Source organism: Mustela putorius, unplaced genomic scaffold, assembly GCF_011764305.1.
Source record: "Mustela putorius furo isolate JIRA1106 unplaced genomic scaffold, ASM1176430v1.1 tig00003863_pilon_pilon_pilon, whole genome shotgun sequence".
NCBI lineage: Eukaryota > Metazoa > Chordata > Mammalia > Carnivora > Mustelidae > Mustela > Mustela putorius.
The window spans coordinates 5,833,736-5,853,930 of NW_025422015.1; the positions used below are offsets into that span (position 1 = coordinate 5,833,736).

General features: G+C 36.4%; 1 protein-coding gene across 1 annotated transcript in view; it reads left to right on the top strand.

Annotated features, from left to right (window-relative positions):
- TMEM30A (transmembrane protein 30A) overlaps positions 1-13,660 on the top strand; it is a 37,844-nt gene extending 24,184 nt beyond the window's left edge. The window contains exons 3-7 of the mRNA XM_004752785.3: positions 2,020-2,127; positions 5,462-5,549; positions 6,837-6,980; positions 7,629-7,835; positions 10,275-13,660. Coding sequence (XP_004752842.2) covers positions 2,020-2,127; positions 5,462-5,549; positions 6,837-6,980; positions 7,629-7,835; positions 10,275-10,468 — 741 coding nt within the window. The 3' untranslated portion in view covers positions 10,469-13,660. The remainder of the gene's footprint in view (positions 1-2,019; positions 2,128-5,461; positions 5,550-6,836; positions 6,981-7,628; positions 7,836-10,274) is intronic.
- Positions 13,661-20,195: the final 6,535 nt, after the last annotated feature.

Sequence of the window (20,195 nt, forward strand, 5' to 3'; positions counted from 1 at the left end):
TGCATTCATACCTGTTACTGGAAATTGAGCTGATGCTAAAGGACATAAGGATTCAGAATAGACATGACAAAACCAGTTTGTGCTTTCCTTTACCTGAAAATTCAGCATAAAAAATTGTTTCATTCTTCAGGAAGCAAAATTAGTTTAATACTTGTCAACTTTTTAGATTTTCTACAATTAAAATTTTCTTAAAAGGCCTGTTTGACTTTTGTGGTCCCCAGCAGGTGGTTGCCATCTAGTAGTTGTAGATGTTTGTGCACCGAAATAAAGGACTAAAACTATCTTAAAAAACATGCAAATAAATTTGGGAGCAGACAGGAATTTGTTTTACTTTGTTTCAGCAGAAATCACATATAAATTTTAAACCTCAAAAATTCAGATTTTTTTCACTGAGATGAAAAAAACTGTAAAGAAGTTCTGCTTTTGTCTGAACAGACAGAATTGAGATGAAACAGACTTGAAAGCTTCAGTTGTTTCTTTCCCCATCCAAAAACACCTATTTTAGAACTTTTTCTGAAAAGCCCATTCTTTTGTGGACCCTGGGTTCCTTCATAAGACCAAACTTTGCATTGGACTGAAAGACTTTTCAGTTATTTTGTCTCAGTATTCACTGAAAGGATTTCTTTTTCAGTTTATAAGTTGAATTTACTGTACTGCTTCTTAATTGAGATTATCTTAAGCATATTCTTTGTGTCTGTGGTATTTTTGATAACCAAAAATAGTTCTTATGTGAACATTTTCTTTCTTTTTTTTTTTAGTATATGTGCTGCCGAAGCGAGCACGTGAACATTTTCTTTCTATCGAAGGGGAAAGTTTTGAATAATTTGACATTTGAAAATAAAATTTTAAATAAGTAATTGTATATGTGAAAATAGCAAATCAAATAAAGCCTACTTAAAATGTTATTTTTAAAATTTATTTATTTATTTATTTATTAAGATTTTATTTATTTATTTGACAGAGAGAGAGAGAGAGAGAAAGATCACAAGTAGGCAGAGAGGCAGGCAGAGAGAGGGGGGAAGCAGGCTCCCTGCCAAGCAGAAAGTCCACGTGGGGCTCAATCCCAGGACTCTGAGATCATGACCTGAGCTGAAGGCAGAGACTTAACCCAGTGAGCCACCCAGGTGCCCCTATTATTTATTTTTTAAAAATATTTTTATTTATTTATTTGACAGAAAGCACATGCAGGGGAAGCAGCAGCAGAGAGAGAGGGAGAAGCAGGCTTCCCGCTAAGCAGGGAGCCGGATGTGGGGCTTGATCCCAGGACCCTGGGATCATGACCTGAGCTGAAGGCAGATGCTTAACAACTGAGCTACACAAGGGGCTCCTATTGAGTTATTTTTGATTATAGACTATAGAAGTAGCAACCAGAAAGGAGAAAAGAGCTTAATGTTTTTGCTACCTCTTAAAACCTTAAGTCATTCAAGATGGTTTTGCGGTACCTTCTAAAGAATTATAGTGTATGTCGGTCACCCTTCTTTCCCAAGTTATTCTAAAGTGGCTCTACCAACTATATTAAAGTATTTTTCTTGATTGTTATATATTAACTCATTAACTTAGATACTTTACTAATAGTATGTTGTTAAGAAATTTTTTATGTCTCAGAATATGTCCAAGTTCAGAATTAACTTGGACAATAAATGAAAGTTTGATAATTATTCCTTTGAAACGTTGACTCTCAGTGGAGACCAGTCTGAATGGGAGAAAATTTGAAGTTGAAAGTAGAATAGGCTAATAGGCATCTTGAGGGCTTTTTTTTCATGCAAATATTACTTCTTTGAAGTCTTTAAGGATATTTCAAAGTTTATTCTTGAATTTTTTAACATACCTTCTTTAACCTTACTTACAGTTTGTAGTATTTTAGATTGTTAAGGATTGGTAGGATTCACTCCAGTACTTGTTTTAAGTTATCACAAATTCTAAACTTGTAAAGTTCAAATGACTAGCTTTTATATATGCATGAAACAAATTTATACCCAACAGTTTCGTATGAAAATTGTTTTTGTTCTTTTTCTCTAGGGCAATGTGTTTATGTATTATGGACTGTCTAATTTCTATCAAAACCATCGTCGTTACGTGAAATCTCGAGATGATAGTCAACTAAATGGAGATTCTAGTGCTTTACTTGTAAGTAAAATGATGGGAATGTGAAAATGTAGATATAAATAAGAACATGTGGTAATAGCTTAGTTAGAAATGTTAAATTTAATAATTTAGGATAAAATTAAAGTGTTAACTTTTTACTTGTAGTTTGTTTAGTGAGGGTTTTTGCTTTTTTATTTTATTACTATTTTTTGAAGATTTTATTTATTTATTTGACAGAGCAAGAGCACAAGCAGGGGGAGAGTGAGAAGCGGGCTCCCTATTTTTTTTCCCCCCAAGATTTTGTTTATTTATTTGAGGGAGAGAGCTCAGGAGATTGAGCAGGAGAGCAGGAGCAGGGGGAGCTGCAGAGAGAGAGAGAGGGAGAAGCAGGCTCTCCGTTGAGCAGAGAGCCCAATGTGGGGCTTGATCTCAGGGCCCCGGATCATGACCTGAGTCGAAGGCAGATGCTAAACTGACTGAGCCACTCAGGTTCCCCCAATAAAGCCCCCATTCTTATGCCCAGCCTGGATTGGGCTAGAGGATCTTAATTTCCTGACTGTTGTTCAACTTTTCATAGTAGTGGTTGGTCCCCAAGTATATTATGTTAGTGTTGCCAATGTAGCAAACCTTCAGAGTTCCAGAGCTATTTTGGGTTTCTTAGATATAATGAATCTCTTAGAATGCAGTTTAGGACTATATTGTGACCAGAATGCTCCTGGTAAGCATATACTGCTCTAGGTTATCTACTGGTTTTATTGATCATTCCTAATGTTTGGGATCTCAAGAAATAACATGTCTTTTGAAAGATTCTGGTTAGGTCTGCAATATTTTGCAGTACCATGTGGGGTTTTAGGACTCAAATCCAGAGAAGATGATATTCTGTGAGACACACCAAGTTCTTAGATCTTTCTGAATTTTTTGATTGGGATTACAGATTGGGTGTGTTGAGAGACCTGGAAAACGTTGGTTGTTTTATAATTCCTTTATTCAGATACACCCTCTTTGCTAAAAGCAGAAGAAACAGAGATCAATTCTTTTCTGACAGGCTGCAAGCAAAAAGCTTTTAGCCTAGACTAGGAATTGATGAATTTGTTTCTGTAAAGCCCAGAGAGTAAAGGCCTTCAGTTTTGCAGGTCATATGGTCTCTGACACAGCAACTCCCCTCTGCCACAGTAGAATGATAGTAACCCATAGACAAAACTTGTGAATGGGTGTACTGTAACTGTGTTCCAATAAAATTTTATTTATAAAAACAGGTATAGTTTGTTATTTATTGATGTCCGAGCTAAACCAAATACATGATTTTAAAGATCAGGTGGCTTTCAAAGATTTTAAAGACAGATTAAAGTCTTTGTTACTTAAAACTTTGTGTGTAAGGTCCTTCACAATCTCTGTCAACCTACCACTCCACTCTACTTCCTTATTTCCAACTCATACCTTTAATGGCCTGGCTGCCTTGGGTGATGTATGCTCCTTCCTAACCATTCCTGAGACCAAGTAATCTGCCCTTCAGCATTTACATTTTATTTGCCTAGAATACTGGTTTAAGTCTTGCCCTGGAAGTCGTCTCTGGCGGAGGCTTGCTCTTAATATAGTGCCCTTGGATACAAAATAACTTCTTTACATATTTAGTTCATTCATACCCTATGCCAAGTCACTTCTCACCTTGCTTAACAAACTTTCCCCACATATGCATTCCCAACTCTCTCCATATCATCTGTTCTGGCCCTATTGTCAGGCCATTTTCTACATAGTCGCTGTAGTGATCTTTTTAAAAATGTAGATAACCACTTAAATGATCTTTTAGTGGTCTACTGGCATTTGGAGTAAAATCTCAGGATGATCTGAACTATGCATAATTCTCCAGTGTCATCATACGTTATTCTCCTTGTTCCCATACTCTAACTACATTCTCCTACTATCTTCTCAGAAATAACAGGTTCTTTCTCAGTGGCCTGTATTATTCTCTCTGCTTAAAACCCTCTTCTGCCTGCTCACAACATGCTTGCCTTCTCTTCTTTTTTAGGTCTTAACTTATATCATCTCCAGAACAAACTTTTCTTTATCATAGGTTCTAAAGTAATTTATTTTGCCTTCCCATATTAATTACTTGGCATACCACTTTCATAAAACTTACTGCAATTTGTAATTATATATTTACTTATTTGTCTTCTATTTTCCCAACTATACTATAAGCTCATGAGGGCAAGGATCATTTTAACCACCATATACCAAGCACCTTGCCAGTGCTTAACACATGGAAGACTTTTAATAAATACATGTTGAATGACTATAAACTCCTTCATCATGGCTCTTATTTCAGATAATAATTGGTTGTATATGGATGTGTTTCCTCTGTCATACTGTGAGCTACTTAAAAGCAGGGACTTTATTTATTTATTTGTTTTTTTCTGTGTCTAATACCTTGCAGGATACATGGTGTATTAGGTAATAATAAATGGCTTTCCTAAACCAGTTACTGGAAAGTATCTAGCATTGCTTAGTTCAGGATCTCTGATGCCTAGGTAGTAAAAAAGTATTTTCCTTTCTATTAAAACTTCCTGAAGAATTCAGTGGCCAGAATATATATCCCGTATTGAAGAGTTTATTTGTATTTAAAATCTCACCCTCCCTCCTTCCTTCCTTTGACGTAGAACCACAGGATTAACCCAGAATCACAAAATTTGAGATTATCTAGCTGAATGTGTTCATTTTCTAAGTGAAGCCAGGTAAATCAAGGGACTTACCCAAAGTTACATAGTACATAGGTGGAACTAGAGCATCCAGTCTACTTTTTATTTTTTTTAAGATTTTATTTATTTATTTGACAGACAGAGATCACAAGTAGGCAGGGAGGCAGACAGAGATGGAGGGGGAATTAGGCTCCCTGCTGAGCAGAGAGTCGGATCCAGGGCTCTATCCCAGGACCCTGGGATCATGACCTGAACCAAAGGCAGAAGCTTTAACCCACTGAGCCACCCAGGTGCCCCTCCAGTCTACTTTCAATTGAAGATTCCTTTTATCATGTCACAACTGGATTGAGAATAGACTGCTTCTTAATTTTTCTTGAGCAGAAAACTCTTTGTGATAGGATTTTTGTGTTGATATGAAAATTTTAAAAAAGCCAATTTGATATATGCATATATGACAAAGTATTTGCAAGGAAGGGTTACATAAAAAGGTAGTACAGTAACATTAAGAAAAAATTTGAGTATTTAAATGTGGTGTTACAGTCTTTACAGTACAGAATTATTCTGTATGCATTACAAGTGAGACACATGTAGGGGCTGAATTTATAATCAGTTATTAGACTAGCTCTTAGTTCTCCCAGAGGCCCATGTGATAATTTCTTTCTTCTTTTCCTTCTGAACATCAGAATCCCAGTAAGGAATGTGAGCCTTATCGAAGAAATGAAGACAAACCGATTGCTCCTTGTGGAGCTATTGCCAACAGCATGTTTAATGGTATGATACAGATAAAAAGAAATACAAATTATGAACATATATAAATAGGAAAATGTGTATAATTTATTGATACTGATTTGATAGTCTAGTAAACATGAATGAAGTTGAGAAATTGAGCAACTTTTTTTTTTTTTAAACGTATTCATTTGAGAGAGAGAGCACTTGCACATGTGCAGGAGCTCTATGCCCGTATGCAAGTGGGGGTAGGGGTAGAGAGAATCTTCAAGCAGACTCCCTGCTGGTGCAGAGCCCAAAGACTCTACTCCCCTCAGGGCTCCATCTTACGACCCACGAGATCATGACCTCAACCAAAACCAGGAGTCAGACGCTTAACTGACTGAGTCACCCAGGTGCCCCGAGCAACTTTAAAATAAATATATCAATTAGTTATTTAATGGGGTATTAGAACATTTTGTGACCTCTTTTTTTTTTTTTTTTTTTTTTGAGAATTCTCACATTTTAAGAATGAATCTCGCTCGGGAAGAAGAAGCAGAGACATTCTGCTAATCTTCGTATTTCATATATGACAAAATAAAAGGCAGGTTGCCTTTTCCGCCAACTCAATATTTATACCAGTACAAAGAAGCTATAGTTGATCATTTAAAGCAGCACTGTCTGATACTAATATAATCTAAACCATCAATGTGAGACATGTATGTGTTAAAATTTTCTAATAGTGACATTAAAAACAAAAACTAAAATTAATTTTAATAATATATTTTATTGAACCCCAAATACCACCTTTTTACCTATAAATGATACTCAGTATATAAAATGGATAAATGAAATATTTTGTTTCCTTTTTTTTTGTATTGAGATTTTTTATTTCTGAGATACATACTTACAAAACATATTCACTTGGACCAGCCTTAGTTTCAGTGGCTCCGTAGCCATGTAGCTGGAGGCTACCATATCAGATAGTATGGATAGAGAAATGGATACGCCAGAAACTGGGTAAGAATGTGTTTTTTAAAGGAAAGGAGGGGAAGCAGATTTACCCTGCAACTTATTTTACTTGGGTTAATAGTAAAACATTTACCTTACTACATCTCAGTTACCCAGGTAGGAGAAGCGACCTCTAATTGTATTGAAGAAAGAGAAGTCCATCTAGGATTATAAAATTACCATAGATAGTTCATGTTTAAGTAGTCAGGAGCAAATGTACATTGTATACCTGCCTCCTGTTCAGCCACTTTGGGGAGCAGATATCAGATCCTCATTTCTCATAGAGTATAGTAGGTGCTATGGATTTTCAGTATTTAACAATATCTTCTTTTTTATGTTTAGATACATTAGAATTATTTCTTGTTGGCAATGAATCTTATCCTACACCTATTCCTTTGAAAAAGAAAGGTATTGCTTGGTGGACAGATAAAAATGTGAAATTCAGAAATCCCTCTGGAGGAGAAAGTCTAAAAGAACGATTCAAAGGTAAAATTTACTAATTTTCTTTAAAATGTGATATAAGTTAGGAGTTTTAATGAAGTACCTAAAATTTTCTATCTTTAGAATCTTAAAAATGTTTATGCTTTTTAAAAAAACGTTTCTTAACTTCACACCAATTTAGGTAAGATACACTGAATGTTCCTATGTACTGAAATTCTAAAGGAAATGTATATTTCTAATCTTGAATTTTTCTAGTATTTTCTTAAAAGCATTTCAGCCATTGTGTTAAAACTACAGGTGAGTTTCTTTTAAACAGATCCAGTTTTTTATTATAGTTATAAATTAAAATTTATTTTTAATATTATGCCTCAGTTTCACAATGTAATTTTTTTATCATATCTTTGCATTAAATCATCTGCTTTTTGGTATATACTCAGTGGCATAATTTTTAGTATTTTCCTAATGGAGATAGTCATCAAATCTTTGTAGTTATTTGTTGTTACATGAGAAATTGGTTTGTCTCCAAATTTTAAGACTTTCTTAGAATATATTTATACCTTCGAAATACGAAAAACACTTAGATTGTGTATTGTATGTCTTTGTTTTATTTGAGTGACTTTTCAGTGAAAGTGAAACTCTTAATAGAATTGAATATTTTGTCCCCTCCTTTCACCCCTCCCCTTTGTTTTTAAGGTACAACAAAGCCAGTAAACTGGGTTAAACCAGTGTATATGCTGGATTCTGAACCAGATAACAATGGGTTCATAAATGAGGATTTTATTGTTTGGATGCGTACTGCAGCATTACCTACTTTTCGTAAGTTATATCGTCTTATAGAGCGGAAAAGTGATTTACATCCAACGTTACCAGCTGGACGATACTATTTGAATATCACGTACAGTATCCTTTTTTGGCCATGTGCACAGATTGATAGAATTTAAAAGGAATGTTGTTCAGCCTTATCTCAGTTAAATGAGATGATACTCTGTTTTAGTTTTGATTTTTACAGGAGTATGTGAGGATATATGAGAGTATCTTTTTTTATCTTCCAGAAGTTTTAAATTTTGATGTACTTTGTACTAGGATTCAAACATATTATTTGGTAAAATTATTTAAGATGCTGGTGTTTCATTTATTAATAAGCTAAATATTTCTACAATAGAGATTGTAATTGAGCTTAATTCAAAGGTCAGTGAGCATAACTGATGCTAAATAAGCATTGATGGTAGTGGGCTGTTTTGATGTATATTTTTAGATATTAAGTATCAGTGGATGCTAGTTTGCATCCACATAATTGTTTATAACTATTATTCCATTCATAGTACCAAAACATTTTTATCCTTAGCTGTATAATTCGGGTGTACCTTTTAGTGCTTATATATATCATTTATTTCATTCTAATTATATGTCAACATTTTACTAAGTACTGTCCATGCATTGTTACATTTAATTGAAGCATTATGAGATGGTTATCATCTCCATTCATAGACAAGAATACAGGAACATAGAGCATTTAAGTAACTTATCCCAGGTTGTACAGGTAATAAGTAGAAGAGTTGGGGTTCATAAACAAGTTATTGACTCCAGTGGCCATGACTTTACCATCAGTTACAAAACTACCACAGGCTGTATCCCTAGCTATTTTACTCAAGTAGTCAGACCAAGCCACATTGGCCTGGATACAAAGTCTTTCTTAGCTGAAAATATTGGACACTGCATTTTATTCTAAACAAAAGTCCTTATGTTTTTTAATCTATAGCCCAGTGCTTACATAGATCATGAATGAAAAGTTTCTCAAATATTTGCATTTGAATGTTTGTAAATGATCTTTGTATTTTTGAGTTTTCATAATCCAGGTTAGCCATGAGTGTATAGTTTCAGTTTTATAATGCATTAACGAATGGTTAAATTAATAGAACTAATTTCGAAAGAAATGTCTTTTTGGATCCTTAGTCTCTTGATTTTGCACCCAAGTATGCAACTGAATATGACTTGATAGTGACAGGTTAAAAGTAGCCCAGTTTTGTAACCTAGGCCCCCGGATGGGAGCAATTTTGCACAGACAGACCTAGTTAAGGTGCTGTTAGAACATTATCCTGAGGCTACTGCCAAATTTAGGAGGCAGCTCTGTCACAGAATCCAGAAGATCTAGTAAGGTATAAGGGCATATACAAGCCTGTAGCCTAGAGCAAAATAAAGAGACATCTTTGGAGTATTCAGTACTTTGTCTTAGTTAACAGACTATTTGCATCCCAGGCATTGAAAAGAGAGCTGTAGGAAGAATATAGGCTCTCAGAAATTGATGAGGCAGGAATTTGGGTCTGCAAAGCATCATGGGTAATTACAAAAATTACTTACAAGATGGGAACTTAGATACTAGAATTAAGACAGAAGCCCATTTTGGGGTCTTGGGATACAGAGAGAGGCTAGATGGGTGATTTGATACTTTGTCCCTCAAGTGTTTTATTCGTTGGAACTCTTACTTTAGTCATTGATTGATTGATTTGATAAGGATAGATACAAGAAACTAGCAGAGCCTGCTATTTGAAGTAATAGGGTCTATCTGTGGGGGTGGAAAATTGCATAAGCTAGAGAAATCAGATGGGGCCTAAACTTGATTCAAAAGATGCTTTTGAAAAGGTTGTAAACCTTTCACATAGGGATTTAGTTCTGTCTTCTCTGCCCTAATTCTCCCCAAAATCTTAGAATTGGTCCATGTAGATAGTTTATCCAATATACTGGTGTCCCATTTTTTAAAATCTCTGTAACAGTCCACCTTTCACTTCTGCTCTGTTTTCAGCCATCAGATCTGTGTCACACCATGAGTTTTGTCATTGCTCCAAATAAACAAGTTAAAACTTCAGTATCATACTCTTTGACCTTGTGCTCATAATCACTCTCTTATTCATGCTCTTTTAGCTCAAGAGACCTTCATTCTCTTTATTCTTCCTTTTTCTTCTGGTCTGTCAATCTTCTCTTCCTCGATGGGTTTTATTGTTGTTCATTTGAAATACTTGTTTCACATCACATTTCTTTGTGGCCTTTTGTCCCTTCTGTGTAATGAGAGTAAAAGTACCTGAGAAACCATATAACCCTTAATTTGAATTTGGTTGTTTTTACTTATAAACTATATGGTTTTTACTACTAATGTTTAACTTGCTAACTCAGTGCTTCAAGGTAGTAACTATAAAATTGTTTTGTGATTCAGAAAATGTGAGTAAGGTGCTGCCTGTGTATCATGGAACTATACCAATGAATTATAAGCAATTAAATGCCAGATTTTAAGTTGTATTTTAAAAATCGACTAGACATGGAAAAGTCTTCCTATACACTCTTCAGATTACCCTGTACATTCTTTTGATGGACGAAAACGGATGATCTTGAGCACTATTTCATGGATGGGAGGAAAAAATCCATTTTTGGGGATTGCTTACATCGCTATTGGATCCATCTCCTTTCTTCTGGGAGTTGTACTGCTAGTAATTAATCATAAATATAGAAACAGTAGTAATACTGCTGACATTACCATTTAATTTTATATTCTGAAAACAAATTTACTGCATGTGCATCAAGGCCAGTCCTGTTCAACCTAGCTTTCGAATGCCGATGTCTGGTTAGTATGTCATTTTTGAAGTTGGCACATAACTTTTTTTTTAAAAAGCAGTTTTTGTCCTTTGCTCCTTCTTTATGGATGTCTTATGGAAATATATGACGGGTATGAAACAAATTAACTATATTGATCATATCAACACTGTAACTGCTGAAATGGCATTCTAATGTTTGCTTTGTGTTGGATCAGGCCATATGATGCATAGAGCCTCTTTCCTGTGAAATGCATCTACTGCTTAAATGTTTATGCTGTGTTGATAATATTATATTGACATATGATGCTGTATATGTGTGCCTGTTGTGTGAAGAAAGGGATTACAAGATGTATGAATATAATGACTTGCTAACCTTGCAGGATTCGGAGTTACAAAACGATGAAGAAAGACCAAATTAAATAAAACACTTCATCATTTTCATGTGTCGTGTGTAAAGGCTTAAAGTACCATCTTTGTTGAGGTGGTTCCTGTATTCAGTTTATCCAGTACAGTTCTTTTTCAAGTTTAGCTTTGATTTCAAAGGACAAGGACATGCTTCCCTTGTCTAGCATAGGAATTAATAGTCATGTCTAGAGGTCAGGTGGGTCTTGGGTGGGAGAATTTAAAATTCCTTTTTCGATTTGGTGAAGATGTTGCAGTCAGGAACCCCAACTCACTTGATACGTTTTTACATGTGATCATTTCCCTTGAAGCTTATACTTCATAAGGGATACATAGGTGAGATGGGGAAACTTCTTGGCAGACCTTCATCTTCTGCCTCAACTATAAACCAATTGTAAATGTTCAAAGGAGACTTTTCATTCTTGTGGTATTTAGCATTCAGAAATTTGCTTCAACATTGGAAATACCTCAAGCTGTTTTTATTTTGCAGGTAAGTTTTGATTTAAGTACTAATGTTATATTGTAGAAATTTTAGAAAACAGTAACCTTCATTTCTTTTATATTTCATTCAATTTTTGTATATAGGTCAAATGTGGATGTGTATGCACATTCTTTTTAGTTAAGGTACCGTTATTCTGGTTGGTTTTTCCTAAAACATACTTTAAAAATAAATTCTTAAATTTCCTAAATTCTGGAGATTTTACAGTATGTACATGATAAATTATAATATATATATGGTTGAAGTTATTTTATTTTCTATTAACTGGAATTATTTTAATATTCCTTATTGAATAAATGCTATAATTTGTTTGCTATGGAACTTATTCTTGAATGTAAACTTACTTTTTCACATGCATGAAAACATATGTTTTAATCAGAGATGGCTTAATTGCTTTGAAATAGCTTTTTTTTTTTTAATTTTAAACTCATATGTTTGTATAGAAGGTAGCTGTTTATTCAGAGTTTGTAATGATTCCCTTCAGTTATATTTTAAATCAAAAGGTCTTGGTAATGTATCAATTTTGATTAATATATGTTTTTTTAGGAAAAAAAAAACAAATAATGTAATGGTAATAGAAATGTGCCACACTTCATAGGTTTTGTATAACATGTAATTCAGTTAAAAGAACTTGTAGTTCATAATGACTTTTAACTGGTAGAATATTACTTGCATGAGGTACTTACTTTATGATTATCCTGAAATTTCTGAGTGCATAGGGTATTCTTTGTCTAAAAATAGCCTTTGTTTTGTCAGTCCTTCAGAATATTGTTGTTTATTCTGATAAATTGACCCTCTTGCACATGGCAGTTTATTTTCTGGGATACATCAATGGGGGAAAAGGTTTTTGCCAGTCTATCCAGATTGAGTTTATGTTGTTTAAGGAGGACTGCCATCCTGCATCTCTTTTTCTGATTAGGGGACCAAAGGTGCCACTAAAGAAAAATTGAAGACCTTCCCAACACTTTCTCATCTGTGGTGAAGACAGAATCTTAAAATACATTTGGAGTTTTATCTCTTCTACAAGTTCATTGATGGCCCAGTTCCCTTCCATTCTCCTGTCATTTGAGCTTTAAGGGATTACTGTTACTAATTATGAAGAATGTGGAATATTCACATGGCTTGTGTGAAGCATGGTGGGGGAGGAAAAACATTTTTTTTCTTATGGGTTTTATGCTCATCTTTTGGAAATACTGATATCATATTCAACTTTCAGAGAATCTTATTGCATTTTATTGCATTTAGGTTAAGTAGAAGGCATTGAAGAATGCACTGACTTACAGAAGTATTTTGATATATGAAGTTTCCCAATTGAAGGAATTATTTAATAAGTAAAAGCTAAGAAATTTCATTGAAATCATAAGACAGTTAAAAATAAGATGAGAAAAATAACTGTACTACCTAATAGAGAATTTTGATTCAAGAGGAGAGTCAAGTGAATATTTTTTGTTTATTGGTTAGTAACAGTTTATTTGTAACCTTGATTATATTTAAAGATAATGTTCTGTTAGTATGTTCTGTATTAATAAAAATGAACAAAATTAATTTTGCTATGTTTAAGTGTCTTGCTAAAATAATAATGCCCCAGTGTTTTTGCTAATGTTGAACACTAAACTTTAGCTCAAAGTCAATAAGTCCCGAGTTTTAACATTTCCATGTCTAGATTTGATTGCCAGTATGTGTATATATTAATCACTTTGACAGCATTAACTTCAAGATTTGTCTATATTACTAGGAAACGTCTCTTCTTACCATTGGGTGGTCAGATTGTCACCTGAATTGTAGGCAGATGGGCTAAATTTTGGTCTTAGATCAAGGAAATGTCTAGTAAATAGAAAAGGAAAAAATGGTAGAGAGCAAAGATAATGAAAATAACAAAGAGGACGGGGCATACAGGAAATAAAAACCAAACCAGGAAAGAGGAGCTGCTAACTGTAGGGTTAATCAATGCTGGCTAATCATCTTCATGGAAATACTGCCTTAGAATTATTTTCTGGTCCTTTGTTGGTTAAGATGAAAAGTTTTCTTTGTGAACACGGTTATTTTGAGGGAAGGGTGGAGGGAGTAAGGAAGTGCTATTTCAAGAAGAATTTTGATGCATAAATGTTTGTTGGAGAGTTTAGATGATCTAGTCAAGTGTTTTAGAGCTTTCTTTTTTTAGTCCACACCCCATTCAATAAATATAAATTATATTTTCCCTAATGTCATTTTAAATTTCAAAATAAATATGTATAAAATCAGACCATGGTGAGTTTATTTGACTTTATCCATTTGTAAATATATAAATTACATTTTGTCAAAGTAACATGTATACATGCTTTAAAAAAAATCTGTTTTTTTCTTTTTTAAAGATATATTTATTTATTTGACAGACATCACAAGTAGGCAGAGAGGCAGGCAGAGAGGAGGAAGCAGACTCCCTGCTGAGCAGAGAGCTTGATGCGGGGCTCCATCCCAGGACCATGGGATCATGACCTGAGCCGAAGGCAGAGGCTTTAACCCACTGAGCCACCCAGGTGCCCCCTCCCTGTTTTTTAATTTAAGATTTTATTTATCCATTTGTCAGAGAGAGAGAGAGAACAAGCACGTGTACACAATCAGAGGGAGCAGCAGGCAGAGAGAGAAGCAGGCTTCCTGCTGAGCAAGGAGCCTGGTGTGGGACTGGATCCCAGGACTCAGATCATGACCCAAGCAGAAGGCAGGTGCCTAACTGACTAAGTCACCCAGGTGTTCCTCCCTGCCCCAACTTTAACTTTCAGAGATAATCACTTTGAGTCCAGAAGTTTCTTTTGACATTTGTTTTAATATATCTAAATAAAATAATATGACTATCCTACTATTGCTTGATTTAACAGTTTTAGGCATTATTATCTTCTTGATAATGTTACCTGAGGATTTAGCTCTTTAACACACCTATCTCTACGTCTCCCATTATGTCATTATGATTATATTTAGTAAATACAATAGCTGTTGTTTAATTATGACTATAGAGCAAAGCAATGCAACCTGATTACATTTTGCATCATTTTATTTTTCCTAGAATTAATAATTGCCTCATTTTATTTATTTTATTATTATTTTTTAAAGATTTAATTTATTTGTTTAACAGAGACAGAGAGATCACAAGTTAGAGAGGCAGGCAGAGCGAGAGGAGGAAGAAGTCTCCCCACCGAGCAGAGAGCCCGATGCAGGGCTCAATCCCAGGATCCTGAGATCATGACCTGAGCTGAAGGCAGAGGCTTAATCCACTGAGCCACCCAGGCGCCCCAGTAATTGCCTCATTTTAAATACCTAACTTTCTGGAAACTTACCCTAAACTTTCTTCAGTTTCTCTGTCAGGTCCATCATGTTCTCATCCATAGTTTTGAAGGAGTTTTGTCCCCAAATATCAGATAATCTGATTACCTGTTTTTTTTGTTTTTTTGTTTTTTTAAGATTTATTTATTTATTTGACACAGAGAGATTACAAGTAGGCAGAGAGGCAGGCAGAGAGAGAGAGAGGAGGAAGCAGGCTCCCTGCTGAGCAGAGAGCCCGATGCGGGACTCGATCCCAGGACCCTGAGATCATGACCCGAGCCGAAGGCAGCGGCCCAACCCACTGAGCCACCCAGGCGCCCCTGATTACCTGTTTTTACTAGGGAGGTCTATTCTATATTTGTCCTTCCAGGCCAATCGGTACTGGTGGTTCTCTTGGTCAGTTATATAGCCATTATCCTATGACCTCCTATTGTCCCCCTTCTGTGTAGGATCTGTTTCCTGGTTTATTCTCTAGTTTACTGGAGCACTTCTTAAAGCACTTAAAGCTTCCTAAGAGGTGGTGTATGACAGGCCAATTTTCTGAGTCCTTACATGTCTAAAATGCCTTTATTCTGTTCTCACAATTTCATTGATAGTTTGACTACATACACAATTTTAAGTTTAAAATAATTTTCCCTCAGGGTTTTGAAGCCATTGTTCCATCCTTTTCTAGGTTTCCCTGTTACTTTTGAGAAATTGGATTCTGTCCTAATCAGATATTGAACCTCCTAGAGTGATGCTTGATTTTCTTTTTTTTTTTCCAGTTTAGACACTATTGTCTATGTGCTTTCTAGAAGAATTCTTCATTTTGATCTTCCAACATTATCTTCTGTTGAATTTGTGTATTTAAAAATATTTTAATTTCTAAGACGTCCTTTATTCTGTTTCTGAAATACATTCATCTTAGTTCACAGATAAAATATTTTTCTTTTTAATTTTTTTTTCTTTTTAAAGATTTTATTTACTTATTTGACAGAGAGAGACACGGGAACACAAGCAGGGGGAGTGAGAGAGGGAGAAGCAGGCTTCCTGCTGAGCAGAGAGCCCAATGCAGGGCCCCTTACCAGGACCATGGGATCATGACCCGAGCGGAAGGCAGATGCTTAACGACTGACCCATCCAGGTGCCTTGATAAAATATTTTTCTTTTCTACCCTGTCAGCATTGATTTTTATTGTTGCTATTTTAAATATTAGTGTTTTGTTCATGTAGGTGACTTTCTTTGTATTTCTGGCTAGTCTTGACAATCTGTCATATATGAATGGCTCCCCAAAAAACTAATTGAAAGCTCTTTGTGGCCTGTGCTGGACAAGTGATAGACTTCATTAGCATAGTGCTACTCAGAAATGCCACTCAGCGAATTATTTGTTCGTGTTCATGATAAAAAGCTTAGACAAGTAATAAAGAATTGGCAGGTCAGCAAGTGTAGGTGGACCAAATTTTGAGAAGTACTGTATTACAGAATGATTGTCAGGGGGCCACTCATTTGGCTGGAGGCCTTTTCTCTGGGGTTGTTCTCTAGGGACTTCTCTGGGGACTTCTCTAGTCTTCTGCAATAGGAGGACAAGGAGGGTCCGTTTTTTCCTGCCTTTAACTGCTTCTACCTTGTCTTCCACCTCACCTTCTGTTTTCCACTTTATGCATATTTCTGTATACCTGTCTCTCTGCATATTTCTGTATACCTCTCTGCATATTCCTTCTACCTGGTTGTCTTCCATTACTTTGTCCAGATAAAGTGATCTCCTACCTGTGAGAGACAGTGATGAAGGTGAGAGATTATCTTTGTTTGGCTGAGGGGTAGGGCAGAAGTCTTTGGATCTGACCGTTCGGTTGTATATAATTTTCAGCTAGTCTTGTTCAGGCCTATTCCTTGTAGCTGTAGCTTTTATGTCTAAGTCTGAGCTTCTGGGGCTGTGGACCAATGAGCATGCTTCTCACTGGTGTCCCCATTTGGATTGCAGCCTGCTCTGTCCAGCTCAGTCATATATCATCTGCTGTTTTCTAGAAATCTGAAACCGCTTCTCTTTTTTCTACCCTCTCTCAACTCTCTATCCTTTTGGGCTCGTGTCTTTGGCTCAATGGGTTGGGACTCTGCCTTCGGCTCGGGTCATGATCTCAGGGTCCTGGGATTGAGCCCTGCTTCGGGCTCTCTGCTCAGCAGGGAGCCTGCTTCTCCCTCTCTCTCTCTGCCTGCCTCTCTGCCTACTTGTGATCCCTGTCTGTCAAATGTATAAATAAAATCTTTAAAAAAATAAAATAATTTTAAAAATTAAAAAAAAAAGAAATTGTTTTAGATGATCATACAGTTAACTTTACTGTTTTTCTTATTGTGTATATTTCTGAGCATTTTAACTTATGTATAGATTCCGGTAACCATCATAGGATACTGAGCAGTACCATCAGCCCCTCAAAACTCCCTTCTACTCCTTTGTACTCATCATTTCCCTTATCTATAAGCCCTGGCAACGGCTGATCTCTTTTCCGCTCCTTTGTTCTCTTCTAGAATGTCATAAACGGACTTACACCATATGTAACCTTTTGAAACAGTTCTTTCATTTAGCAGGCCTTTTAAATTCATCTGAGGTAATGATGCCTCCTACCTTTTCAATTCCTTTTTTATTTCACTGGGGTGAGAGAGAGAATAGATAAACTCTTGGAGCCAATTTTTAAACCGTAAAATGCCTTTTACTTTTTGGTACTTTTATAACATTTTTAAAGATCTTAAAAATAAAGTTGGTATGTACTGTCATTGATATTAATGGGAGCTTGTCTGTTGGTGCGTGACAAGCTTTTTTATCCAGGGTAATGTTGAAGAAGACTGAACTCACTGTACAATACTTTGGCTGTCAAAATTTGAATGCTACTTTGCTCAAGGACCAGAAATACAGGAGAAAAAAAAAAAGCTTTAAAAATACATGTTGGTTTTTTTTTTTTTTTAGATTTCATTTATTTATTTGTCAGAGAGTGAGAGCGAGAGCGAGAGAGCAGGCACAGGCAGACAGAGTGGCAGGCAGAGGCAGAGGGAGAAGCAGGCTCCCTGCCGAGCAAGGAGCCCAATATAGGACTCGATCCCAGGACGCTGGGATCATGACCTGAGCCGAAGGCAGCCGCTTAACCAACTGAGCCACCCAGGCTCAGTTGAAAAATACATGTTCAATTGCAGTTGAATTAGTTGTCTAAAGTTGAATTAGTGGTCTCAAGTAATCCCTGGAGTGTCATCTTTCCTCTTTACAACAAAGTTTGTAAAAGACTAATTTATATATTATTGCCCACCTTCAGCTTTAGCTGGGGTTTCACTGCACAATTGTACTGTACTCTGTTTTCTATCATCTGTGTCTGAAAGATAGAATAAAAACAGTATAGGTTTTAGAAGCAGGCTGACCTGGGTCTTATTTAAATAAACTACCTTCACATTATTTAATCTCCTAAATCATTTGCCATTTCCTGTCAGTAAAATGGGAATTTTAGTACATACTTGACAGACTTTTGTTTTGAGGGATAGGGAAGTGATAGATGACAAGACACTTAGCAAGAAAGTATAGAAAAATGACATATGACTGAGCTGGACAGAGCAGGCTGCAATCCAAATGGGGTCACCAGTGCACTCCTTTTTGTCACAGGAAGTAAACTCACCCTTGAACTTTTTGCTCCGTTTGATAGTTGGCATCTTCCTTCCCTCTTCATTCTTAGCATATGGCTTTGTGAATATCTGCCGATTTTCTTCCTACTTACCTGTTCTTAGTCTTCTTTATTTCTTGGTTATGCTCACTGCATAAAATATAGGGAATTCTTTGAGGTTGTGTTCCAGGCCCTTTCCTCCCTTTGCATATACTCCCTGAGCAATCATAAAGTTCCTAGTAACTTCTACTATGGTCTTTACACTGATGAATCCTTTCTTGTGCCTTAACAGCTCTTCTAAGCTCTAGATGGTTCAGTATGGATCTCTTCTTGGATTGTCTTTGCATTTCTCAAGCTTAAGAAGGCCAAAAGAGGAGTCATTTCATACTCTTGGTTTCTTTTAAATTTCTTGATAACCACCTCATCAGTTAAGTCAGAAGCCTCGCTGTCTTCTTCAGCTTCCTGATCCAATAAAATCACTATACTTTGGGGCACCTGGGTGGCTCAGTGGGTTAAGCCTCTGCCTTTGGCTCCTGTCATTATCTCAGGGTCCTGGGATCGAGGCCCGCATCGGGCTCTCCACTCAGCGGGGAGCCTGCTTCCCCCTCTCTCTCTGCCTACTTGTGATCTTGCTTGCTGTCAAGTAAATAAATATTTTTTTAAAAAAACCACTATACTTTGTTGATTTCTGAAGGCATGTCCTCATACTAGGCTCTTTAATCCATCCCCTTATCTACATCCCTTTATCTACATCTTTTTGCTACTAAGTTATTTTGGATTTTCTTCCTTGTATTATTATTAAGGCCTTCTAATGGACCTTTCAGATCCTTGTAATGCATGTTCAATCTAGCCTTTCACTGCTACCAGAATGATCTTGAAATAGAATTTCTGATTTGGGTAATTCACCCCGTAAATCATTTTTTAATTTTTATTTATTTTAATTTTATTTGTCCATTTGGTAGAGAGAGAGTACACAAGCAGAGGGAGAAGCAGGCTCCCTGCTGAGCCAGGAACCTGATGTGGGACTTGATCCCAGGACACTGGGATCATGACCTGAGCCGAAGGCAGACGCTCAACTGACAGCCACCCAGGTGTCCCCTCATAAACTTTTAAATGGCTTTATTCACCTTCAGGATAACATTTAACCCCTGGGTGCTCAGTTGGTTAAGCTGCCGCCTTTGGCTCAGGTCATGATTCCAGGGTCCTGGGATCAAGTCCCACCTCAGGCTCCTTGCTGAGTGGGGACCTTGCTTCTCTCTCTGCCTGCCACTCTGCCTGCTTGTGTGTGCGCTCTCTCTCTCTCTCTCTCTCTTTTTCTGACAAAGAAATACAAATTTTTTAAAAAATTAAAATCACTAAAATCTCACCCTGCCTTCCACTGTTCCCTCACTATTTATCTTTCTGCCACTTCTACTATCCCTCATTATTCGTCTTTCTGCCAACCAAAGTATTTGCAATTCCCTAAGACATCTCTTCACCTTCTCTTTTCACCCTCTGTCTATGCTGTCCCTCTGTCTGGATTTTGTTGATCCATTTCTCTTTACCCAATTTTTTCTTCCATAATAAAAGTTAACATTTATAGGGACGCCTGGATGGCTCAGTGGTTTAAGCTTTGGCTCGGGTGGTGCTCTCTACATGGAGTTTGCTTGGCCCTTTCCCTGTCCCCAAATGTGTGCTTGCAGGCTTCCTGCTGAGCAGGGAGCCTGATGCAGGGCTTGATCCCAGGACTCTGGGATCATGACCTCAGCGGAAGGCAGACGCTCGACGACTCAGCCACTCAGGCACCCCTCAAATAAATAAAATCCTTAAAATGTTACCTTGACATTGAATTATATCATTTAATCTTCATAGCCACCCAGTG